Source organism: Crocodylus siamensis, chromosome 4, assembly GCF_052110815.1.
Source record: "Crocodylus siamensis isolate JL-2025a chromosome 4, ASM5211081v1, whole genome shotgun sequence".
Classification (NCBI taxonomy): domain Eukaryota; kingdom Metazoa; phylum Chordata; order Crocodylia; family Crocodylidae; genus Crocodylus; species Crocodylus siamensis.
The window spans coordinates 86,836,788-86,863,774 of NC_143398.1; the positions used below are offsets into that span (position 1 = coordinate 86,836,788).

The window sequence follows — 26,987 nt, forward strand, 5'->3', positions numbered from 1 at the left end:
GCTCCTCCACCAAACTATACCCTCCAGCAATATACCCCTTTGTTATGTGGTTAACTACCTTTCTTGTTCCTCAACCCTGTGCCTGTGTTTAGATTGTAAGACTTAAGTTCTTTGAGGCAGGGACTGTATTTAACAGAAACTAGGTTTCAAATGATCTTCCAGGAATGACTGTAATAAATTTGCTAAATAATAAATAGTATATATAGCATGTACATTTTATATATATAAAACTTCATATACAGAATTTTACCCAAAGTGTTAGCACCAATAAAAGCTGAAAGACAGACAGATACAGGATATTACATGTGGGAAGAATGCAAGCACCCACAGTATATTCTTTGTATATGGCAGATTCCACCCCAATTTAAAGCATCTCCCTTCATGAACAATTCCATAAGCTTCCAATTACCTGTGGAGTTGCAGGCTCCAGATCCTTAATCAGGTTATAAGCCTCTTGAACATCATCTGAAATATCAGACATTAGAATGCATGACAAACTATAACACCCTGTACTCAAACAAATCACTCATTCCCCACAACATTCCTTCACAGTCACAGCCAGGGAAAGTATTTGGAGGGGAAGAGAAAGAGGACTATAAATTGGTGTAAATTTATATCTTGCTGATGATGGCTGCTGGAGCCTGAATTACAAACATGGATTGAGTAATAGGTTCTTTATTACTACATTTTTCCTCATACAGAGATGACTTGGCCCCTTGTTCATAGTTCAGTGCCTGCCTTCTCAATAGTACAAGGTCAAGATAATAAATCCCTCATCTTTCTCTCTCCCAACACGTTTATGCCTCCCTTTGGAGAGGACGGGGAAGAGGTTAGTTGCTTCTGAAGACACCCCTCACATTTTCTTAATTAAGAGCTCAACATCTGGTTAACTACTCTACTTGATCCCAGATCTCCCAAGAAAAAACCTTTGTTAATGTAAGAGTTAATTTAGGAATTTAACTCCACACACTAATACATTCTAAATTAAAGAATACTAGGATCTTTCAACATTAAGGCTTCCTAGTAAAAGCCAAACTACCTACTGCAGATTCTAACTGTACCGCTAAAGAATTCTTTTGTCAGTACAGGTTAAAAATAGTTCCCCATACAAAATAGGCTAAATCATCAACAGGATTTTTTTTTTTTGCTGGTGCAAGTTACATATTAAAAGTTTGGTGCACTTAGATGTGTCAATTAAGGATAGTCAATTAAGGTTCCTTCCTGGCCCCCCTTTTCTCCCCCTCCCTTCCATTCTTAACAATCTTCACTCCATTCCTCTCTTTTGTACATATTAGTTAGATTTACTCTACAGTGAAGGGCAGAATTTTCAACTAAATGGCATGTACTAACACATTTAAAAACATTTGTGTAGTGAGTACTATTAGTTTGTTATTAAAAATATTGTACCACAATTGGTAAAAGTTGTAACGTTTTCATAGCCTGAGACTTTACTGTTGCTCTCTAGTATTATTTTTTTAAATAATAAAATGGAGCAAGATTGCCACATTTTGTGAAAAGTAATGTGACTGCAGATTTGTAGAGATTGATGAGGTTCTACTGAACAATATGCCATAACATGATTTATATCCAGCTAGGATCATAGAAAACATGATGTATGATTCATAGAAGTAAGCAAGTAAAGTTCAGCTTGGATATATAGCCCAAGACAGCCTGATATGCAAAAAAAGTAACTTAAGATTTAAAAGGAATCCTCAAAAAGGTTTAAATTGCATTAACCTTATGAGTAAAACTGTCTTCCCAAATAGGTATTTCAAGCTTCAGAGTTAATATAAGCAAGCTATAAAAGGTACATTGAACTTTTTCCCCTCTGTTACATCTTTAAAGTTACTCAGGGATGTATTTGGTAGCCGTGTTGGTCTGAGACAAAAAAAAGAAATGCAAAACTCTAGAACTCTTGGTTCAGAGATGATACCTTTTATTAGATCAACTAAGAAATCGCAAAAACAAAAAATCTTTTTCTGCAAGCTTTTGGGCACACATGCCCTTCCTCAGGCTTAGGGAAAATTAAAGATAGTAAAAAGTCCCTATACATAGAAAATACATTTCATTTTTGCACAGAGGGGGCTGAAATCTGTCCCTCTGGGTCCTTGGAAGTGTCTTTGTGAGTTGCTCTTTAAAAGTTGCTCTTTAAAGTTACTCATGCACATATTGGGAGATTTACCATGAAAAGTTCAGGGTGTGGTTTATTTCTCCACACAAAATAAGTCTGAAGTTTTTCTGACTATATTTCTTTCATCTAAGAAGAACAAACATTTGCAGAGCAGTAGGGTACAAGCTAAAACAGTAAACATTCTCTGAAATGCAACAAAATTTACTGAGTGGGACAGAGTAAGATTAAGGAGATAACATTAACTGCTTTCAAGTACCCAGATCTAAACAGCTGGTCACAGAAAGGTGTGACAATACCATGAATAAGGGAGGCATTGGGTGGAAAAGGAATCACCATATCCCTTTACATTAGATGGCTGCAGTTAACAACAACTCAATCAATCAATCCACTGGTGAATGGAAGAACACAGCAGTGAGGAGTAGAAGGGGAAGAGGGAAGGCTTTTTAACCAGTGGTAGGACTGAAATACAAATAGAAAGATACAGAATAGCCTGGAAGTAAATAACTTGGAAACACGGGAGATTTTCCTGCTGCCCAGGACCACCTACCTGCATTATTCAACTGTTAGAAAATGTGTTTGGAATGTATTGTCTCATTCACAGTGCTGCCTTGTTTCTTGTTACTTTAGTTCACAGCCCGCTTATGCTACATTTACAAAAATAGTTTTTATAGACCAGATGGGAATCCTGTCTACTAATGAAGTACTGTTCCATGTTAACAAGCTCAGTTAAGGGTGTTCCGCCAGTGCAAAGGGGGAAAAAGGGACTTCTGATCTTCTGACAAAGTAGATTTGTTCAGACACTTACAGCTGGCCCTTCTCCAGACACCAAAAATGTATAAGCCATTAGCTTATTTCTCATAAGGCTATCAATCAAACACATTAAGAAGCAATGCTAAAAATATATATATTTGTGGAAAACCAGGCATGAGCAGGTGAACAGGTGTCACAGAAAGAGAAAGGGTTCCACCTCCTGCACCCAAGAAAGAGCCAGAGAGAGATTTCTTTACCCTGACGGAGATAGTAAATCACTAGATTCAGTCTGGCTTCAGGAATAACATCAACCAGGGGAGGAAGAACCTGCAGAGCCCCTTCTCCTCCTCGGAACACCACCTGCAGAGGGAAGTACCCACTTTATTAACATCTATAGTATGTTTCTGTTTCTGGCTTTGCAATCAGCCTTAGAATTCCTATATTAATGATAAGCTATGATCAAGAGAACTGGCATTAGCTGAATCCCTATTTATTAGTAATTTTAATAATGTGAGGTATTTATAAGTATCTTCACCTCAAAATAGTCTAATCCACTAAACTAAAAGCAAGACCACACATAACAGTGTTAGACAAATTAGATAGGATGTGACCTGAACTGAAGCTGCAAGGGAAACACAGCTGGGCAATTACAATTTTATTAAGCTGAAATTATGTTAAAATATTAGAGCTAATAACCCTAGAGTTATAAAGAATACTAGGGATAATTTAAACAAAAGTAATAATGGTTTCCAATTTACATAATAACATCCCCAACAGTATTCAGGACATGGTTTCGGAACTTAGGAGAAAAGACTATCTATCATCTGTTGAGTCATTTACAAAGAAAGCAGAATAAAATTACATAAAATGTTCATTTTTCCAATCTAAAACCAGAATTAACTTTTGAATGCCTGATATGTTAGGGAAAAGTTATGATAAACTTGTTGCAACTAGCTGAACCACAAAATCTACCTTTTCGACTGGTCCGTCACTAGTCATTAGTTTACTTCCCATAAAGCTAGTGCAGCAGTTCCCAAACTCTGAAAGATTACACACCACCAATTTAAAATGATACAACCTTAAGTACCATCAGCAAATTTGTCCTATAAAGTAATTATAATAAATCTATTAATGCAGCGCTACCACTGACAGGTTGTCTGCGTAACACTGGTGGTACCTGTACCACAGATTGGGAACTGCTGGGCTAGTGGATTGTCATATGCATTTTTGGTATATGGAAAGTAAGCAACTCCACCAAATAGAAACACACTATTATAAGCACTGGTAGTTTAGAATAATGCTGAACTACTGCAATGCACTTCTGTCAAATGATCAGTTTCTGTTTTGCTTCAAAAGGCAAATATTTTTGTTTTGTCTCAGTGTGTGCCTCCCGTGAATTTCTTGCTATTTACTTTGCAAATGGAGACCATTAGCTTGAGACATTTCAATTCCACTGACATTGTATGCTGGTTAAACAACAAAGTTCAGGGTAAGGCATCTACCACAATCCAGGTATTGACTAAGTTGCCCCAAGAATCTAGAAAGGTATGCAGCACTTTAAACCAACATTGTTTTTTCATGACATGGTATCATTCTGACAATATAAAATAACAGAAGATGAAATTAAATAAAAAACTGGGAGACATATTGAGAAGAGCCATGGCTGCACACATGATGACATTTCACCAACTCACCTCTCACACCCTGCCTCCAAAATTCCCCAGAATATTTCACGCTGCAGTCTACCAAGAACAGCTCCCCAGGCCACAGTTTGAGGCATACTAGTATAACTCACCAAATTATGCTTAATGAGCTCCTTTGCAAACTCAAAAGATGAGGAGGCATTGTCCATTAGGCTCTTGAGTTCTGCCTGAAATCATACATAAAAAGCTTAGCCAAAAACAAACAAAAAATACCCTTCATTGCCAGTTCACACAACTGCTGAAACTAAGCGGTATTCATATCCAGCTGTGATAAACTGGTTTATGGAGAAAGTCACCTCCCCACTTTACCCTGATACATTTGTACAAAAGCAGGACAAAAAAAATGGTCTTCGAAAATGGCAAGGTAAGCATGCAGACAGAAAACCTTGGTGCCTGAGAATGTGTAGACTAGAGGTAGCTGACATCCCTCAAAGGCCACTGTGACATGATAAAAACAAATTGTCAACAACTGTGATTAAGCACAAGATAGATAAGAGACTACAAGGGGAGAAATGAGTGTGGGACCTTGAATGAAACTGACAAGCCAGAAGAGCTTTCCAATGGTTACCTCAGCAGCCTTGCCGTTGTAAAGTCGGAAGTGGTTACAAGCCTTGAGGTTAAGAGCAATGGTGCTGTCAGGAACTTGCTGAAGGTAAACAGCCAATACGTCTTGAGACACATCATAGTAATCCAGCTTGTAATAGCATAAAGCCACATACACATTCAGAGCCAGGTACTCCCTGCAGGGCAAAAGAGGAAGTGTTCACCAAAGCTTTGAGTTCCTGCCAAATGATTATGCTGCAAAGAATACTAACAGCAACTAGATATTCTTTTTCATTTTCTACAACACCCTTTACAAACACCACAAAATAGGGGGTTCTGAGAACAGCTTTGTGTGTGACTTTCCAGATCTAGTTTCTGTTGCACGCAAAAAAATATCATGGTATTTAGGGCCATGTGCAAGAACAGGTTTCTTTCTACTATTAGTGCTTCACCTGCTTTCACAGGTCAAATGACTGACCTCTGAATCTTGGGACTTATTATTCTGGGAGTGCATAGTAACCTTAAATGAAGGGAGAATGTAATAATTTCATTTGGACTGATCAACTAGGGTTCATAAACATAATACACATAAAGCAATTGTCTGCTTTTCATTAATAGATATATTCTATGGGTAGAGAAACTTACTGACATTTATTTATTTATTTATTTTTATATTGTGCATAATTGCCTCTCAAACTCATTGCAGGATATCAAGCCACAAAGAACAAAACATTTCTAGGAATAAGAAAAGAATTTGCAGGAGCAACAACTAGGATAACCATCACAAACATTATGTTAAAAGCAGGGCAGGTAAACTAGTTCATTCAGAAAAGCACAAGCTATCTTAGGCAATAGCCTCCTTTGTCAAATGTTATGGATGCTACAAACTTCATGTTGTAATCATCATGGACATAAATTGATCACTACCCAAGCACTGAAGCTGAAATTTCCTCCCATAGCAAAGAATTGCACTATACATATTACAATGGCATTTCAACTTTCTCTGAAGCGTGGTTCTCAACCTTTTTTGTGCCAGGATCCATTTGTAAATGTCAATGGCCAGTCCCAACCCAGTACTCCTTGCTCCTGACCCACTGCCCCCTGCCCCAGGCCCCACCCACCAGTGTGTGGGGCAGAGGGTGGGTGTGTGGGGGACAGGGGGAGCCCAAAGCATTCCCTTGCAGGCTGGAACTGTCAGTCTGCAAGGGAAAAGCCACATTTTTTCTCCTTTAAAGGAGAATACATTTTTAAAAAGTTTGTTGATCCATTTTTTATATCTGTTCATGACCCTTTCAGATATTCTTGTGACCCACTTTTGGGCTGCAACCCACAGGTTGAGAAACACTGCTCTGAAGCATTTAACACTCTAGAAAGACCATTGCTTGTTTTGACAAAATAGAAACTACTCTTCCAAGTCCTTTGAGTTCTGGATCATTGCTTCCCAGACCAGCAGGCCAAAAAGACTACTATAGAGAGAGCATACCAAGACATTTGTGCTTTGAATGGCTCAAAAAGCACCCCCACATGTACTTAGGAAGTGGTTTGATTTCTTTCCACTCCTGAGCTGAGTGTTTAGTGGTTATAATATGGAACCTCAGGTCAGCAGTTGTAACAGAATAAATATAAATGGGAAGAATCCTCAGAGCCTGAGAGAAACACGAAGTAACTCCAAAGTAAAAGTGAGACTGAAGCCTTCTCTTCCACACCCTGGCTTTCAGTAGAATTCAAAAACTAAAACTGAGAATTTTCAGGTAGGAAATCTGCAGAAAAATTAAGTGTCTGTCTACAGCTTCGCATTGCAAAAAAGATATGGGCAACATATTCTTTGGTCTGCTTGCAATTCTGTAGATTTTCATAAGAAAAAAGAAAGAAAGAAAAGACTTGTGATGGGTCACAGATTGAAGCATATTACAAGGTGAACGATGGTGGACATTTCCCCCCTACATCTAATTGGCATAATGGTTTAGAATAGAGTGATAAAGTGAGGAGGGAAGCACTGTACTTTTCTCACAGAAGAAGAGACAAAAGCATAAAACCTACCACAAACAGTTGATTGAATCCAAGCAACTACATGGAATGCAAGTACAACACATGAAGTGAGGTTCTAAGAGGGGAGAGAGACAGACACCAACCTATTATCAAGAAGTATGCGTTTGTAAATATCAATAGCTTCTTGGTAGTGGGACCGCATGTAATGGATAGATGCCAAGCTGAGCTGATCTTCTGTAATATCCTGCAGATTCTGGTGGAAGCTCATCAGTTTCTTTTCATCACTGAACTAAGAGAGAGAAACAGACACCCTCCAGAAGAGTTCAGATAAGAAAACAGTTAGCCACATCAATCAGCAAGTGAGATTTCTACTGTAGTTCAAAGATTCCAGTTAGAAATTAGAGAAAACTTTCTTCTATTAAGACCTGTTTGGCCAATGGATGCTGTGGAGAAAGAGGTAAAACACCCCTCACCAGAAGAACACAAGAGACAAAATACACGTCCCTACCAGGCGTGATTTTAGAATTATTAAATCTTATTTGCCATGATGCATGGGGAGAAAGGGGTGGACTAGATATACCATTGTCAAAATAATTTTAGAAAATAAGGTTTCACAATGATCAGTTGAGCTAGAGAAGAGTTTTGCTATTTTTGGATTCAAAGCTTAGTTCTTGGGGCCAGAAAAAAGTCATGTTATCAGACCAACAACCTACTAAGACGATTCTCGTAATTTTTGGCAGTTCTGGCAAGTTTTCTTTGTAACCAACAAATTTGAACTATATCAAGATTCTAAAGCAGCCAAGAATATCCACTTAATTAGTATGCTCAAGTCACTTACCATTCCAATGTTTCCCTCTACTAGATATATAGCTGCTAAGAGTGGTAATTATAAACCTCTACTGCTGTCAGAGATGGGTTATGGAAGAGACACTTACGCATATTTTTTAAAAAATTGGTAGGTTTTCTTATTTAAAATATCTAGCTGCTCATCCTTACATCTTACCTCTTTTCCTTTTTACCTGAGCTGCCCTTAAAAAGGACTGTTCAGTACTGACAAAAGAAGTTTCCAAACAGAGACACCTGTGGGTGCCAATGTCATCATTACACAACAGTTTTTCAGCTGTCAAATGAATAATTAGGTCTCCACTTGAACTTGCAAGGAGATTTAGGTATTTAAAAGGTGACCATCCATATTAGAATTTGGCTGGGACTCCAAGGTTAGCATTCCTGTTGCAAAAAGTGCCAAGACATTTTTAATGACTATACATGGCCAGGACCTGGGTTTGTCCTCATCCAAAAAATGCCTCTCTAGCTACACAATTCCCCTTTAAACTTGATCCTAGCACATGACAGAATATGGATCCAAAGGAAATAATACTACCTACTCTGGCCCTGATCCAAAGTACAGTACTTCAGGCCCCTGGCAGACATTACAGTTATTGTACAATTCATGATAGGCACAGATCATTTGTGCATCTCACTGGCATGGCAGGAACAGCTTCCCAAGTATGATATGGCAAACATTAATACAGTTACGTGACTGGGATCAGGAGTTTTATACTTGATCCCCCAAATTGTGTGTTCTGCAATACCAGATGTACATGGAAGGACACACAATTTTTGGGATCAGGCATACTTAATATTCCTCAGATCCCAGCTCTGTGGCTGCCAGCAACTTGAAAGGCAAGCCATGCAACCCTGCACAGGAGATCTAGTTCCCCTACCCTGGGCTGCACTTCTGAAGGATACATGAGCATAAAATTCCTCTGATCCCAATCATACAATTATATTAATGTCTGGCAAGGACTTTAATTATAGGTTGCTTAATTTTAAGATATATGTAGCTTGTCTGTCACAATGCAGAGCATGTGCTCATAATCACCTTTTTATTTGTCATGTTTGACTGATAGACCACTCAAAGCACTTTAAGTAAGACATATGCTTGAGTGCTTTGTTGAATCTCAGTGTGAACAATAAATGCCACTACCTGGGTAGCTGTTATCTGGGTTTTCAGTGACCCTGCTTAGCTAATAAGGTCTGACCAAAAGAAAAAAAAATTACAGCAGCGACAGGGCCTGGACTAGATAACCTTTGAGGACCCTTTCATCCTGATGATTCTATAATATTAAATACATTTGCTGTAAGAATTTTAAACAGCAGCATTTTATGCATTCTGTTTTCAAGTTTGAAAACACTAGTCTGAAACACAATCCAATTTTATCAACACATTTACTTTGGGGGACCCCCCACCATCTTCGTGTGCCTGTTCCCTTAACTTTGATGTTTCTAAACTGACAGCTATTTCTTCACAAGAATGTTGTGCCAAAGAGATAAAAGTTTCCTTGTTAGTCAAAACAGATACCATGCTCTATTTATAGAACAAAAGCAATCTAAGTAAGAGGCTAAAAATGGAGGAACTTTTCCTAGTGGGCTTGGATAATACAGGCCAAGTCCTTCCGTTTCATTAATCTTCAAGATACCGATATGCAAAAAAATGAAACCAGTGTTTTTATCGCTGCTGAAGAGAAATCAAACCTCCCTGCTACATACAAGATTGTGCCTGGCAAATCACTCAAGAGACTAGTAACAGAATATAGATCTTTTTACCAAAGTTGTTGGCTCCAAGATAGTTTCAAGCTAGAACAGCCCAATATTCTGAGAAGAATGGAAATGCACAAACTATCCTTCCATATTCCTGGTTCAAACTAAGTCATGGAATTCAATGGTCAAAAATACTATCAGGCCATTGTTAATTGGTCTGCATGGAGTGAACTGATAGGTCTCACTCTTAATCCTACTAGACATGGGCCTATTTTGAGAATCTCTTGCACTTAAGAGATAGTTCTTTTAGTCAGAATAATGCAGTAGGGTTGGGTTTTGGAAGGTCTGTTCTGCTAGTGCTACACATACTTGTCCTGCCAGGCTATTGATCTAGCAACCAACACCAGAATGAAATTCAAAAACCAAAAGGAAATGTGTGCAAAGAAAAGACAAACATACCTTATGTGCCAGATGAAAGAGGAGACGGTTCTGAAGTGGACTTTTAGGTGCTAAATGGAAAAATCCAACAGTAAGTACCAATGTGGGGGACAATTCAATACTTCTATCACTGTTTTTAGACTCTCCTAATACACAGACACCCCCCCTCCGCCCCATTAACTAATCCAAGTGCACCTCACTGACCCACTCACCTCACTTTTCTATTAGCATCCTTTCCTCTGGCAACTTCACACAATTTTACCAATACTTGAGAGTGTTTCTGTATTTTTTATATTCATCTACTCTTCATCTCTTAAAATTGTTTGCTGAACATATCTTCTCCGTGCCTTTGTCTCATGCTCCTTAACTCCTTTTTATTTCTTGCTAAAACATTTTGTACATTTGATAGTTTGTAGGAGTGACACTGCAAAGCATGCAGGGCACAGTCTCTTATACACGTGCAAAACAGGTGACTAACCCATAATCAAAGACTTTTGCACCATGTCCCACATGTAACATACCTTTTGTGACAAACCCCCGTAAAATTATATGCCTTAAAATTCCACTATTCTTGCCAAGACCCATCATATCATACCATTACCATTTTGCTACCATTCACTTGATTTATGCCTTCTAATGCATGGCAGCTCTAATCTTTCTTCTCTTATATGCAAAAAAGGCATATAGCATCAGCTGGGAGGAAAAATGGAGAGTCCTGGGAAGAATCTTGTATTCAGGGGCTGTGTCTAATATGAGATTTATTACTGCACAGTAAGCATGTGCATCTACATGTGCACACCCCTACTGCACAGTGAAAACCCTTAATTGTGCTTAAATTTGTTACTTGCAGGTGACATATGCAGGTAGCACATTTATGCGTGATTAGTTACTAGGCAGTAATGCACATGTAGACACGACCCAGGAGCAAATTTGCTGCCATATATGGCCAGCCCTAGTGCAGCAGGCTAGGAGCCTCTCCTGCTCCAGGGCTGGGCTACCTCTATGGCAGCCTGTCTGCGGGCTATAAAAGCCTGCAGACATTTTGTGGCCTGGGGTGCACACCACAGGCAGCCTGAGGGCACTGCAGCCCGTGTCTCCCCGGGCAGGCCACAACTCTGCTGTGCCTGCCTGCCTGCCAGCACTGCTCCCTAGCAATGTACATGGCCTCCATGTACCTACTCCACCCATGACTTGTGAAACAGCTCCCTCCCAAGCCTTGCAGATGTTATACAGTACATGACCTGGCAGAAGTTCTCCTTGGTGACCTCAGTGTATGTGGTGTGGGAGTGCCAGCAGCCCCTGAGGCAGCCAAAGGTGCATTTGACCAGGGTGCAGGTCCAGCCTAGGTGGTAGTTAAAGTGGGCCTGGTGGGGGTCCAGGTGGGCAGTATATGGCTACATCAGCCAGGGAGGAGTGGGTAGGCTGGGTTCCTGATGAGCCAGGGCAGGACAGCGATGGTGCCCACCTGGAGATCCAGCTCCCTCAGTGCAAAGCACCCATTCTCCACCAGTCCGACCAGGCCAGAATGCCAAAACACACTGCACACCGCCTACCCAGCCAGCACTCACATGGGTGAATGTGCTATGGTGATCCACAACTTGCAGGAGCATGGAACGAAACCGCCTGCAGCTGTAATAGGGCTGGTCTCCGTGGGGAGAGCAGTTGATGGAGAGGTGGGTCCTGTCCAGGGTCCCGATGCACTACTGCCAAGGGGTTGAGGATTCGGAGCACTATGTGCCCCAGCACATCCAGGAGGGCACTACACACCTCCAGGACAGCCTTCCTGGCAGCGGCCTTGCCCATACTGACCAGGTATTTGACATGCTGGAGACTGTGGACGTGGTCAGCTTCAGCAGAGTGAGAGCCAGCCAGGTGTCTATGGGGAGGACCAGTGGTGTCCTGCTGCTACAGGTGGGGTTGGAGCTGCTACAGTAGGTTCCAGAAGGTGGGCCGGGTCATGCAGAAGTTGGTCAGCCACTGCTCATTGTCCCAGGTGTGCTGAACAACATGCAGCCACCAGTGCTGGCTGGCGCAGTGGACCCAGAGGCAGCAGGACTGAAGGCCCAAGAAGGCAATGACAGCCATGGCAGTGGCATCATAGAGTCCCTGACTGGCATCCCTGGCGGTGGCAGCAGCAGCCCTATGATGGCACACTGTAGGCGGGCAGGTGGTCACTGGGCATGGGAAAAGCCAGGCAGGATGAGACACCCATGGGGCAGGCAGCAGTCAGCATGATGGCCCAGTAGGGTGATCATGGCAGCCAGCAGGGTCACAGGGTACTGGTTGTTGCTGCTAGGGCCATGGGCTGGAGCAGCCATAGCATGGGGAGGCAGAGTAGCCAAGGAGAAAGCTGCTGCACACTGCTCCTGGGCAAGAAAGAGGTTGGTCAGAGAGCAGGTCTGGCTTTTAAAGAGGGCTGCCAGGTTCTGGCAGCTGCAGCCAGAGCCTGGAGGAGATCCCCCTGGTGGAGACAAGGGCACACTGCAGGGATGCAGGGAACTGGGAGCAAATTTTCTCCCTAATCACTGCATGTGTAGACACCAACCCCAAACCCCTTATTCTGGCTTAGTTTACAACACAGTAAATCTAGGCCAGAGTAAATGCATGTGTAGATGCGTCCCTGGTCACCATCTTGGGATGGGAAGTCCTGTCCCTAACCCTTGACCTTTGCCACTGGAAGTCCCTCCTCTTGCTCCCAGAAGTACACCACCATTCCCCATGATCTGCACGTGGCAGCGAGCAGGGCCAAGCTACTGGCTCCATTGTATGGCTGGGGTGGATAACCCAGGAACTGCATGTAAGCCCCAGGGAGCCCCATGGAACAGAGCAAGGTGGACTCCATGCCCTTGAAAGCCCAGGTTCCTCTCTCCTGCTGCTCCATCCTGGGCCCCCACCAGCTGCAGCCCCAAGGTACCAGCACAGGTCCGTGCTCCTGCCCACTGCTGCAACCACTGCCACTTCCACCACCCCTGGCTGCCGTTGCTCTTCCCCTGCTACTTCCCTACCTTCCTGACTGCCGCCATTCCCACTTCCCCCAACTATAGCGACTACCCTTCCCTACCTGCAGGGCTGAACACAGAAAGTTCATGTTCTACAGAGCTATAAGCTCCTTTGGAAAAAATTTTCCAAAAGTCTTCCTTTGTTTCCTGGATTTTCTTCAGTCACCCTGACTAATGAACACTCCCAACCTCTGTCAAAGCCACCCAAATAGCCATTCCTGCATCATAAAAAGGAATGCATTTGGCATCTTTACAAAGAGAGAGAATTATGCAGTTTCGTTTTTTTGTTTTTAATCTGTGTGGTCACAAAGCTGCAGAGTGAGCAGAACAAGGGCCTGCAACATAAGGCTATAATTCTGCTACATCCTAACCCTACATGGAAGCAGGGCTCAAACCACCAAAATGTCTCCTTCCCAGAGATGGAATTTCCTTGTGTTAACTTCTAGATTTTTTTGAGTAACTGAGATAAACTGTCAAACTCACTTCTTTCTCTTTCCTGTTTTCCTATCTACTACTCATTCATTTTCCTCTAACAAATAAGACAGACATTTTTCTTCCAGCCCTTCTCAAGCACAATGCCAGAAAACAATCTCTTCCCAAGGGGTTGTCAGCTCCATGCTCACTTCACCTTTGCATTGGAACTGTTTGGACACACCCCTGTTCCCCACCTCTGCTGCTGCATTATCTCCAACAGCATATCAATTTCTCTAAAAAAGGAAGGTTGGTCACAATTTGAGAATAACCCTTACCATGAGCAGCATGGTAGGGAAAAATGGGACTGTTCTTCTCACAGTAAAACATCCTGTGATAGCTTCTTAGCAGATGATCAACAGTTTAGGACACTGAACAGTCCTGGACACGGTAAATATTTAAGGCTTGCCAGTGGCATGAATAGAAGTTTTCAATCCACAACAGAGGGAGGGTATAGAGGGTACAAAACCTTTTTGTGAATATTCATTAAAATTAAAAAGTATACAGAACTATAAAGGTAGATGCCTTCATTAAACTATAGAGAACAGGACAAATTTGAAGTAGAAGTAATGAGTCAGACATTTGTTTGGTTTCACCATACTGCTATACTGAGTACAGCAAACTGAGAGTTGCAACCACTCTATCCTTTGTGCTCTTTTACAGAAGCCTGAAGGTACAAGTTGCACACGCAGCACAAATAAACCTACTTTACTTAAAATACCTGCTCTACAATGCATAAGCCATACGAACATGGGGGGAAAAAAAAACTCACAATGACACCCTCAGAGAACTACTTTTCTTTTCCCAATTGCTGAGAGCTTTCTCTAACAAATTCAAAGGCTTTAAAGTAGAAATGCACTGATACATCCATCCAATATCAGATTGGCACCGACATAAAGAACATTGACTGTATTAGAAATTGGCTTTTTTTGCCTGATATGGCCGATAAATGCCCCATGGATGCACACTGCCGCAGCACAGCAGGTAGGTGGCAAGGAGCACAGCCTGGCAGCTTGGACAGCTGCATCCAGCTGGTAAATCTGCTGTGGTGGAAGGGAAGTGGGGAGGGAAGGGGCATGGGGGCACAGATCAAGGCTGCAGCCCCCCCCCCCCAATAACCCCTCTCCCAGTGCTGCTGCCCTAGCCCCCGCCAGGAAGAAGCCAGTGCAGCCCCAGCCTCAGCCCCAGCCTGCAGTGGCAGCCCATCCTGCCCTACACAAATCTGGGAGCATATGCCCCCTGCATGCCCTCCCAGGGTGTGCCCCTCCTTTTCACGTCCCCTGGACAAGCCGTGGCTCTGTTCCGTGCCGTGCCGTGCCCAGCCCTGGCTGGGCAGCACCTGCCCCGGCTGGGCAGCACCTGCCCCAGCCCCACTCCTCCCTCTCACTGTGGGGGCCTCAATCTGTCCCCCCCACACCCCTTCCACCACAACAGACCTACCAGCTAGACACTGCTCTTCAGGCTGCATATAGGAAATCGGATCGGTATTAGCCAATATGCCTCCTTAAAAATTGGCTATCAGTATCAGTCCCAAAAATCTATAATCAGTGCACCCGTGATTTAAAGTTCGCTCATGGCTAGTGTCTGACCAAAATGCTTTGCTTGGTAAGAGTGAAAGACAATTTTAATTGGTTTTCAGTTATTTGGGTATGACCAATCATGATAATTTAAAAATTGCTGAAGTGGAAACTGTTAGCTATTCTTGTTTTTTAAGACTTGCAACATGAGACACTAACTGCACAATAATGCGTCACAGCACAGACAGTGCTAATACACTACTGCACAGTATTATTAGGCTAGTGCACAGTAGCTTCACTAAAAGGCATTTGGCAGCATTACTGTGCAGTAACTCTGGTTACTGAGCACTTATTTAATACTTGATTATACAAGTACTAAATTAAATATGCAGTAATTAGGCCTGTGCAAGTCAGCAGCGATCTGATCCAGCTTCGGATCCACCCATTTCAGATGGCAGTGATCCAATCTGGAGGTCCGGACCAGGTTTCCACCTCAATCCAGCCAAAGCAGCTCCGAAGCTTCGGAACCACCTCGGAGATCCGGCCATAGGGTATAATGGAGAAATCAATGGACAAAAAAACAACAAAGTTACAGATATTTCAATTTGGATAAAACTTGCAGGGAGGGTAGCCTCTGCTGAGAGCATGAAACCTGCCAAGTTTCAAGAAAAGCTGTGCAGGGGTTTGTGGGGAAGTGTACCCTATATTCTTGAAAGCCAAACCCATGTCACAGCTGTGTGTTACACCACAGGGGGGTGAAAACTGCAGAGATGTTGGCCTCTGGTGAGGCCATGGAGCCTGCCAAGTTTCAAGAAGATTGGTGCAGGGGTTTTGGGAGAACTTTCCCCCAAATTCTTGAAAGAAAAGCTCCTGTCATGTCTATGTGCTATACCACAGGGGTGTCAAAACTGCAAGGGTGGTAGCTCTTACTGAGGCCACAAAGCCTGCCTAGTTTCAAGAAGATTGGTGCAGGGGTTTGGGGGGAACTGAAAAACTCATGACATGGGTGACCCTGTGTATATTAAGGCACACTGGGCTGACAGCTGCAGGGATGGTGGCCCCTGCTGTGGCCACGATGCCTGCCAGCTGTCAAGGAGATCGGTTCAGGGGGGTTCTGGGGCCCTGCACCCCTAGCTGCTGACAGGCAAAACTTGTGACATGGGTGCTTGTGGGACTGACTGTGTCAGTCTTGGGGCAGTTGATTGTCTGTATTGATTCTTTCCTCTCCTTAGCCTGGTTTTGTAGGTGCTAATTGATGGCAATTAACTGGCTACATTAGCTAGGTCTTGTGTATTGAGCTGGTCTCTAAGTGAATCATGATTTATTGGTAACTGGTAACACAGTAGCTTAGGAGCCAGGCCTGCAGTAGTGTCTCCCACATCCCAAGACAGAGACAGTCAGTTGCACAAGCACCCATGGCACGAGTTTTGGCTGTCAGCAGTTAGGGATGCAGGGACCCAGAACCCCCCTGCACCCAAGTCATCAACAGCTGGCAGGCTTTGTGGCCACAGTAGGGGCCACCATCCCTGCAGCTGTCACTCCGCTGCGCCTTAACTAACACACACACACACACACACACACACACACACACACACACACACACACACACACACACACAGTCACCCCTGGCACGAGTTTTGCTTGTCCACAGCTTGAGGGGCAGTTCCCCCCAAACCCCTGCACCAATCTTCTTGAAACATGGCAGGCTTTGTGGCCTCAGCAAGAGCTACCATCCCTTCAGTTTTCACCCCCATATGTTGTAACATCTAGATGTGACATGAGTTTTGGTTTCAATGATTTGGGGTGCAGTTCTCCCGAAAACCCTGCACCAATCTTCGTGAAACTTGGTAGGTTTCATGCTCTCTGCAGAGTGTACTCTCTCTGAAAATTTCATCCAAATTGGACAAAAACAACAAGGTTATAGATATTTTATCGTTTCCCCATTGTACCCTATGGCGGGATCTCTGAGGCAGCTCCAAAGGGCTTCAGAAGCTCCAAACCGCTTCGGGAAGCCTAACAAGGCCAGCACTTCAACCTGGACATGCTGCTTCTGACCCCGAAGCATCCAAAGCTTATCCGGATCTGAAGCTCTGTCCGGAGCCTCGCACAGCCCTAGCAGTATCCACTGCGTATTAACGAACATGTATATGCAACCATTAGGAGGTACAAAACAAGACAAGTAAATAGGCTTAGCAGTTCTAAAATTATGAATATGTATGATTGGCATTCTGTGCGCACACACAAGTATTTTACAGAATAATTTTTTATTAAGACAACTTAAAAACACTTTTGTCAAGAATAGCTACTCCAATGTGAAAAATTTCTGGATTACAAAACCTGTTAACCATGTCCCCAGTAGAGACAAAAAGACGGGGCTGCTGTTCTGAAGATATACAACCAGAGTTAAGACTAGATAGTTTTGCCCAAAAAAATACACAAGTCACTTGAAATATATGTGGGAAATGGGAAGGAAAATCAACACTTCCATTCTAATATAATAAAAAGCTTAGTACTTCTGTCCATCTGTCTGGCGGCCAACTGCACATGTGCGGCAATTGGCTGCATGGGCTCCAACCCCTCAAGCAGAGAGCTGGAGGGAGCCCTTAGGCTTTAATACCGTATTGACTTGGTTCCTGTCAAAGTTGACAGGAGCACTGGGACCAGCAGGAACTTCAGCAGGATTGAGCAGCCCAGCCATTGCACTCCCTGCTGGATTCCCACAGCCACCCTGGTAGGGTGTGTGTGGTTTGGCGGGGGGGGCGGAGAAGAGAGAGAGTGTACACACGCCAGGGGTTGCGTGGATGTTGATGTGCAGCCATGGGCTGGGTGGGTGGGGGTTTGCAGCCAGGGTCAGAGTGGGTGAGTGGCTGTGGGTGTGTAGCCAGAGGAACAGTATGTGGGTAGGTGTGGGTTTTGGTGGCCAACCACAGGCTGGGTGGGTGGGGATGTGCAGCCAGGGTCAGAGAGAGAGAGAGAGAGAGTGTGAGTGAGTGAGCACACATGCACATGTACACACACAGGCAGAAGCAGAGTGGGTGGGGTGTACATGTGCTCATAGGATGAGTCCTACATGCACACCCCACCATAACACACACACTCACATGCACCCACACTCACCTCGCACTGCCATATACACAGACCGCCACAAACCCCATACCCACCCACACCCCACATACGTAGACACACACACACCTATAGCACCCCACAACATACTTCATTCTAAGCTGTTGTGCAATCACCTCTATGTACACTACACAAACACATGTAAATCGGGACAAAAAATTGTTTTAAATCAAATTAATGAATACTGTACGTTTCCTTTTTTAGAATAAAATTTGATATTTTTCTGGTTCCAAGATGGCAAAACCCCTTGCTGAAAGGAGTACTTCTGGGAGCAAAGGTCAGGGGCTTGGGGGCAGGACTTCCACTCACAAGATGGTGACCAGGGGGTGGGGCACCTGCCAAGGGGCAGAGCTACTCACGCAGCCCTCGACAGCTTGCCAAAACTCTGTAAGTGGTCCTCCACCCAAAATAATTGCCTGCCCCTGTTTTACATGGCCAGCCCCAAGGGGGAAGGGCGGCATGTAAGCTCTCCCTGAAATGCTCCATCATTCATAACAGGCAACTGACTGGTACTCTTTATAATTGCACACTTTCACCACTGGTGCAACTATCCAACAATAGATACCACTGCTTGCAAAAATGAAACAGGCCAGGGAAATGGCATTAGTCTTATTAGCATGTAACTTTGGTTCTGCTTTTGTGAAATATGGCATCTTCCAGTATAGACTATTATATAAGAAGTGTCTCTGTTCAGTTAAACCACAGTCTATGCTGACACACACAATTCTGTGCAAAAGCAGAACAGTTATGAAGTATTTCCTGCCAAAAATAAACACTCTCTTCTTGACTGGTTTAACAGCACAATTTTGCTTATGCATAAATCCTAACTGTGGCACTTTGTAGTTAAATGGGTCATGAAAAGATTGCTTTTCCTAACTGATTTAACTGCTCTCCCAGGTTTGTGTCAAATACCATCTGCTAGTTTGTACAATGTGGTTTAAAGAAACAATTTTGCCTGTCAATCTGTCTTTAATGCACGATGAGCCAACCGATGCTAAGAGTGCCCCAAGGGCTAGGCCTAAAGGCCTTGGGGATTAGGGAATAGCATTTCTACGGAAGTGAATCAGATTCAGTTTCTGGTCCTTGGCCTTTGCTTCCTGAACCAACAAGGATTGAAAACCCTGCGTAAAGCCATTCAATTGCCTACTGATTATCATTTGTTATGATCATGTTGCAAGCAAAAGCTCAATCTCTTGACCCAAGGCTGGCTTTGCCAGGATGTGCTGTGGAAAACGCACATTCAGACCCCATATTAAGGCACAGAAGCAAAGAATATCTTGAACCATTTGATACCAGTTCTATCTGACTACAGAACAACAATGATCAGCCTGAGGTAGTCCCAACCTTGTCCTCACAGACTGAAAGGTTGGCAACGGGAAAAAGAATCAGAGAGCTCTGATGGAGATCTGGCAGTGTCCCCTGAGGAAATAGTATTTCACATTTAATGATCTTTCCCCTCTTTTCTAAAACACATCCTGCAATAATGATGGTTTATGTAACTCTAGGGATGTAAGCTTTCTTCATCTTGATACTCTTTGCATTATAAAGTTATAATTAAAGAAACTGGCAGCCACAAGCTGATATATCACTCCAAACTTACCACATATTAAGTATAGGATCTTCCTCCAGATGCAAATGTTTAGAAGGAATTTTATATGAACTGCAAAAATTATTTCATGGATATTAACCATTATTTTCTAATTCCTGTATATCCTATATATTTTTCATAGATTTTATATAATAATTCCTGGCTGCAACCCATTATGTATGCTACACAGAAACTTTATTTTATTTCCAGTTATATTTTAATCGTTTTGTTCTATGTATCAAAACAATGGCACTTATGTATCAATAGCACAGACATCCAAAAGCATTAGAAAAGTCTTTAAAAATGAAAACTAGAAATAATTATTCACCCATAACTGACATACTACCAGAGCCACTTCTGGGAACATAAAGTGCTTAAACTATAAAACAATTGAATGCAACCCTGTGTAAGAGTACACAGCCAAAGCCTGAACACAGCAGGAACAAACAGCCCAACGTTACAGTGGTACAAATCGATCAACTCATTGTTACTGGGTGGTAGTGTTGGAAAAAAAAAACATGCAGTGATGGTACTGTGTAGTCATTTAGTACTTGCTTATGCAAATGCTAAATGACTGCAAATGCTAAATGACTGTATGACAACTATACAGTCTGCCACTCATGTAGATGTGGCCACAAGGATCCATTTTACCCTTTTCTCTTTTATATACAAATGAGAACGTGGGAAGAGATCATGAAATGCCACAGGCTCAGCTGCCTACAAAATACTCTAGCTTCCCTCCTGCCAGAGCTCCTGTGGGGACCAAAACCCAGAGGTCCTTGGCTAGATGATTTTGCCCCTCCACTCAGGGTCAGATTGATTGCAATATTTGGGGTCAAGAAGGAATTATACCCCATGGTCAGATTGGTATGGATTGTACAGATTTTTGTCTTCCTTTGCAGTGGGTTCTAATCTCTTAAGCAATTAATGAATTACACACTGGATACATTAAAAATAGACTTTTAAATCCATGACTAGCCAAAACAATCACTCTCCTTTGAAACAATACAGATTGTAAAAGTCTAAAATGAAACATGCAAGAGCCAGAGGAAAAAAAAAAAATTCTCAAAAAGAGTGAGATCTAATCATGAAGTGAACTTTCAAAAGAAATTAAGTGAATTCAGAGTCTGATTGTTTTTAGGAAATGCTGGAGGAAAAAAAAACCCCACAAAAAACCAAAAACAAACCACATACCCTTTGAAACTACTTTCCCCCTCACATTCATGATACCGGTACCCTCATCTACAGAAACAATTCCTCCCTCTCCACTCAAGTCCTTCTTCAATTAAAACAGAAACAAAACAAAATTACCAAACTTCAAACAATGTAACCAGAAAAAGGAGAAGAATCCACTAGAGACTTCACTAGAACTATCAGTTTTACACAGCAGGCACTTAGATGCCATGATGGTGGAAAGCAGCATAAGACAGTAGGACAAACAGAAAGTAATGGGTAACTTCTCTAAATGAAGTAAGAGGAAAATATTTAGGAATGCGTGAATCAGTAATTATCCTCCTTGGAATCTGGTCCTCATCTCCTCTTTTAAACAAGTTCCATGCGATCTCTCTGTAACAACCATACCTGTCTTACAAGATGCTGGGTACAAGGTGCTTTGCAACTCCAAAAGAAGATAATAGGAAGCAAACTTAGCATCTTGTAGAATCACACCTAATATCCAAACAGTATTGGCTCACCACTTAATTATATGGCAACACAGCACCTAGTAAAATCATCAGAACATCTGCATAAGCTGCTTGACAGCTGTCAGAGAGAATACGGCACCGTTTCATAGACTGATAATATTCTATTTCATGGGTTGCACTAGGTAGCTTCAATTGCACGAGCTGAAAGTTATAACAACCCTCAGAAGAACAGTAACACCCTGCTGCATTAAGACAGATTTCAGATTTAGACATTAAATTTCCAATAGACCATTTCAGTTTCAGCTGTTCTACCTGCTGAAAGACTTTCTCACAGAGCACGAGATATTATAGCCTTGTTTTTTAATGTAAACAGATCCTTCAACACAAGCATCTTGCATGCTTTTTATAGACTTAAAGAAAATGTTTGATGACTGTGGAAGGTAAGAAGTAATGTAAGGGTTTGTAAGTCACCAAAACTCCCACCACAGTCAAAACAGGGATGTACCTCACCTTTCAGGGCTGACTGTTCAGCCTGTGTATACATCCCCAGGAAGAAATAAGTGCAGGCTAGGTTCACCCAGACATCAGGGTTGCAACCTGGCTTCTTGGTAAGAGCCTCATACTCCTGAAACAGAGAAGGTGTTTAAAAAACGGTGTTTGTGATAAGACAAACATTTGACCAAGAAAAGTGCCGTGCAGGCACCATAATTCTATCTTTTTGATAACGGACAAAATACAACCACATGATATAAATCAACTAACTCCTCCCAAGACAAAAAGATAACCGGATAGTAGGAACAACATTTGATTCTGTTTAGAGTCTGACAGAGTGTGCTACTGCTTCCTCCTACCCACTCTACACAACATACTACTAAAATTGATAATAAGGGCCTGCAGGATTATCTAAGGGGCTGGATATCCCGCACAGCAAGGACTAGAGGGGTAATAACACAACTACTTCCCTAACATTTACTGAACCCCTAGAATACCTGATTATCAGTTCCTACCCCATATTACACACTATCCTATGCGCTGTTCTAGAGATCAGAAAACCCCACTAGATAACAGAATCCAATAATTGCATAGTTATTATGGTTTCTGATAAGCACCTTTTATAACATCTGTATAGCATAATTTAACAAACTAAAATACAGGCAGAAGAGAGAATATTGGTCAACTCCAAAAACTCCATAGTTCTAAAAAGAAAAAGAAAAAAGCTAAGTGTGAGAAGCTAATGCCTAATGATAGGCTTCTCCTTTAAAGATCTTTATGTATCAACCATAATTACTGAAAGCCACTGAATTTGCAGTATCTGACTCCTGATTTCCTTTACATCTATGTTCATTCCACATATTTGAATGTTGCCATATTTGCTGCTTTATTTTCTCACTAATTTCCATAGAATAAAAGTATATTTTGCTCTGTACTTTTAAGAGATTGTTAAATTTATTTTAGAGTATATTAGGCATTAAGTATTATGCTAGTGAAAAGTACAGTTCTGATATCTCTGATGATAGGAATCTTTCATCCATAGACCATACAGCCCAGGCAACAGAAGGTATACAGATGCTCAAAGGGAAACAGCTGTTCTGGGCTAATTTCAATCATGAAGAAAACTGAAATGCCTATATCCTACTCTATCCATCATTAAAACTAGAACTCAGCGCCTGATGCTGCTATTAGAAAAAAAAAGTGGAGGAAGGGATTCATTCAAATATTTGTACTTCTTAAAAAACAGGAACAATAGCTTCACCTAGTGGTGAAACACAATGTAGACAGAGAAAAAAAAAAAAATCAGATAATTCAATTTCCTTAAGTCCTTCTGAATTTTGCATCCCAAATTTAAAGATCTCTCTCAGCTTTCCTTCTAGAAATAAAAGTTTTACAAGGTATTGAACAAAGACTGCACTTCAAAATGGAAAGCACCTTGGATTTTTTAATACAAGAGAGAACCTTGGGTTTATTTTACCATGTCTCTCCCCCTCCAAAAACAGTTACTTGCTGCATACAACTAAAAAGGTTTTCAGTACTTTCATGTCCTTTAAATCCAACTCTAACATTTAAGATGATAAAGGTCACTTTGTAACCGAAAGCAACCGATCGCATAGGAAGGATATGTGCCCTGATCAATGTTCTGGGACATGGGGAAAGCTAAATACCTTCAAAAGTCTTGAACACATACTCAGCCATGTTTGGGAATGGAAATTCTACCTGAGACACAAATTTGGAAACCCTTTTAACATTGTACACATGAACAAGATTCGCTGCAGTTAAACAACTACTTGTACAGGGGAAGAAATTGTCATAAATACATAACGTACTTCTTTTAAAGCATAAGATGACATCTTTCCCATTATCCCCGTGACGCCTATTTTTAGAAATTCACTGCTTTATTACTTTTCCCCAGTATTAATGGAGATGTGAGAGTAGGAAGCTATGCAGACAAGTTAAAAGGCTGTGAAAACTCATTTCAAAATGACAGAAGGCCAGGTAGACAAAAAAAAAGTAGACTAACGTTTCATCAGATGTCAAAAATAAGAGACATACTGACATGCTTGATAACAGAGTGCTTTCCAGTTTCAATGATCCCAGAATTGGCAGCAAATTCTACTTCCAAGAAGTAGAGGCGCAGAGAACATGAGAATGATAATGGAGAGAAAAAGGCAGAACCATTGTGGAGGATACAGGTTCCCATCAGACAAACATGCAATAAGTACCATATGATACAAGTACCTGGATAACCTATGGATCATTCAAATAACCAACGTATTTTCAAAAAAAATTATGGTGGGGGAAGGTGGGAAAAGGGATGTTTTACTTATATGTAAATTATCCAATTCCTAAGAATTTACAGAACAACACAGATCGTTCAAGAGTTAGCAATACTCACTTGTAAAAAGAGATTAAGCCTGTATACACCAGTAGCACTCAACCTTTTTCCTAGGCAGGCTGAATGGGCAGTGCCTGGTCCATGCACAGGCCAGATGTGACCAGTGGCCCTGATCCAGCACCCAGGACAAGTGCAGCCCCATCTGGCTGTGTGGAAGGGGGAAAGGGGCAGCTGGGGGGGGGGTCCAACCCAGCAGCATGGGGAGAAGGGGATGTGGCCCAGCCATAATTCAGTTGGGGGGGGGGGGTAAGAGGGAGGCTATGTGCAGAGAAGAGGGTGTGGCCTGCCCCCATCTGGCTGCACCGCAGGAGGGGGTGTAGGCACTTGGCAGCAGTGGAGAGAGTGGCCACTGGCCCCCTGCCACCAAATCTCCAAGCCCTTGGGGAGTCCATGGCCAGATGCAATTCTCTACAGGCTGTATTTGGCCAGTGGGCTGGAGACTGAGCACTCCCTGCTGTATACTAAGCACTGGCCAATTGATAAAAAGGAGGACTCGGTAACTTCCACCATTTTGGAAGGTGCAAATCCCAAACACTGGAAAGGTGACTGGAGCACACAGGAGCAAACTAAAAAGGCTTCTTGAGGCTTTTAAGCAAAGACCCTACCACCGGACCAGCCGGCTTCAGCATTTAAGCACAGACCCTCCTGCCTTCCAATCCAAGCACGTGGCCAGTGTGGCTGCAGCTGCCAGACAAACAGTTGGAGCAGCCTCTTCTCCCCCATGACTGCCTGCCTCCCCCTTTCCTCCCCCCACCCGCACCCTTCACAGGGCAACATCCTGCTCCCCGTCCCCCCTCACCTCCAGCGCTCTCTTGTAGTCCCCGAGGTGGAAGGCGCAGTATCCAACCCACAGGTCGGCCTCCTCCTCCTCCTGCTCCCCAGCTTGACGCTTAAACTTCAAAGCAAAAGAGACGAGGAGGGATGGCTGAAGTGACATCACACCATGGCGTTACAACGCAATTATGACGCAGAGCCAGGAGACACGCGCTCCCCGCAAGATGGGGGTGGGGCCTCGGGGGTGCCTCACTGAGGAAGAAGTGGAGGGGAAGGTCAGGGAAGCTACCCGGCCCCAGGGCCCCCGGTACCTCGAGCAGGGCGATGGCGCCGGTGAAGTCCCGCTGGGCCAACAGCTCGTCCCGCTGCGGCACCTTCTTGCCCTTCTTCTTCCGCTTGTCGCCCAGCGGCGCGGCGGCCCCCACGGCCGGCTTGGCCCGCGACAGCATCTGCGCCCAGCACGGCACAGCACAGCGAGGCTCAGCGCCGAGGACGGCGGCCGGTCCCCCCGCTCCCGCTCCCACCCCCAGCCCCGGCCCCGGCACCGGCCCCTCTCACCATCTTGGCCCCGGCCTGGTCCCGGCGCCGTGCTCCTCCAACGCCTCCGTTACCCTGGCAACCGTGGGGCGGGGCTGGAGGGAGGGGAGGCGGCGCGGCGCCGAACTGGGCCCGGCTGGACCCTCGCGTCCCGCTCTGGGTTCCGGCCCCGGCGCGGCTCGCCGCTGCCAAAGCTGGAGGGAGGGGCTTGAGACGACTCATTTCCGGTGTGGCGGGCGTCTGTCTCCATAGCAACCGGAGGGCGAGGGGTCCGTGGCCTCCTTCCAGAATAGCACTGTGATGTCATGGCGTGATCTCACTGCCGTGAGGAGCGGGGAGACCACCTGGACCCAGACTTGGCACCAGGACCCACCTGCCTCCCGCTGGAGCCGCAGCCGGGCTGGTCTGCCGCTAGCCCATTGGGCAGCTCCTGCCCACGGAGCCCTGGCCTCCACCCAGGGGGGGTTGCGCAGGTGGGGAAATTTGGCAGCAGGAGAGCAATTGTAGCTCCATCAGTGCCAGAATTTCTGACTCTGGAGAGCCCCGTGTGCCTGACAACGGGGCCTGTGCACTAGATGGCGAGTAGGGCCTGGTGGGTGGGCCAACTGGGTGTTATCTGGTCCCCAGGGCCAAGAGCACTGAGGTAGATAACTGCCTGCCCTAACTACTCCAGCCTGACCTGGCCCTGGGGCATTCGGGCAGTGAGAGAAGTGTATTTGCCACATATTTTGCTAAAATGATTGTTAGCGAAGTGATTATTGTTGGGCTCGCAACAGTCACAGTTGCAGAGTCAAGGAGGCCATAAGCCTTATGTCTCAGAACTACTACTTCGGCCCCTCTGCCCAAAGACTCAGGAAGAGAGTACTACCTCAGCTGTGTTGTCTTACAGCCAATAAGTATTAGATACGTGCAGTGCAGTATTGACAATACTTCAAATTCCAGGTAGCCCAACACAATCAATGAGTTTATTAATAAAATGGAAAAGCAGGCTTACACAAGAAGTCATATTGCCTCTTTGGAAAGCAGTCATGCATGTTATCTCACATCAGAGGTTTGCTACAAAAAGAAATACTCAAAGGTTCCTATTTATATCCAACCTGGTTTCAACAAACAGATTAAGGGAAGTTTGGAGCCTTTCCCAAATCGATTTAAGTAGTTTGGACCAACTCCATACTTTGGTTTTGACCTCAGTATCACAAGCTCAGCAAGTAAATAGTTTATAAAGCCTTTTTTTTTTTAATATCAGTAGTCATCTAAGCATTCTTGACTTCATATTTATACACTTAGTTTAAATACAGACAGTGCTGAAGTAAACCTACTAGCCAGACTTGGGGATAATCCTAAACTGCC

At 43.5% G+C, this 26,987-nt stretch overlaps 1 protein-coding gene across 3 annotated transcripts in view; it reads right to left on the bottom strand.

Moving 5' to 3' along the window:
* IFT56 (intraflagellar transport 56) overlaps positions 1-25,834 on the bottom strand; it is a 54,895-nt gene extending 29,061 nt beyond the window's left edge. The window contains exons 1-10 of one of the 3 annotated variants that reach the window (XR_016441819.1): positions 25,659-25,834; positions 25,412-25,549; positions 25,126-25,221; positions 21,947-22,061; positions 10,117-10,166; positions 7,260-7,405; positions 5,153-5,324; positions 4,677-4,751; positions 3,139-3,241; positions 410-465 (exon numbers count right to left, since the gene is read on the bottom strand). Coding sequence is in view for 2 of the 3 variants with exons in the window: in XM_090042742.1 (XP_089898868.1) it covers positions 410-465; positions 3,139-3,241; positions 4,677-4,751; positions 5,153-5,324; positions 7,260-7,405; positions 10,117-10,166; positions 21,947-22,061; positions 25,126-25,221; positions 25,412-25,549; positions 25,659-25,661 (954 nt within the window). In the remaining variant the exon portion in view is untranslated. The remainder of the gene's footprint in view (positions 1-409; positions 466-3,138; positions 3,242-4,676; positions 4,752-5,152; positions 5,325-7,259; positions 7,406-10,116; positions 10,167-21,946; positions 22,062-25,125; positions 25,222-25,411; positions 25,550-25,658) is intronic. The other 2 variants (XM_090042742.1, XM_090042743.1) reach the window with 2 other exon arrangements.
* Between the last annotated feature and the right edge of the window lie 1,153 nt (positions 25,835-26,987).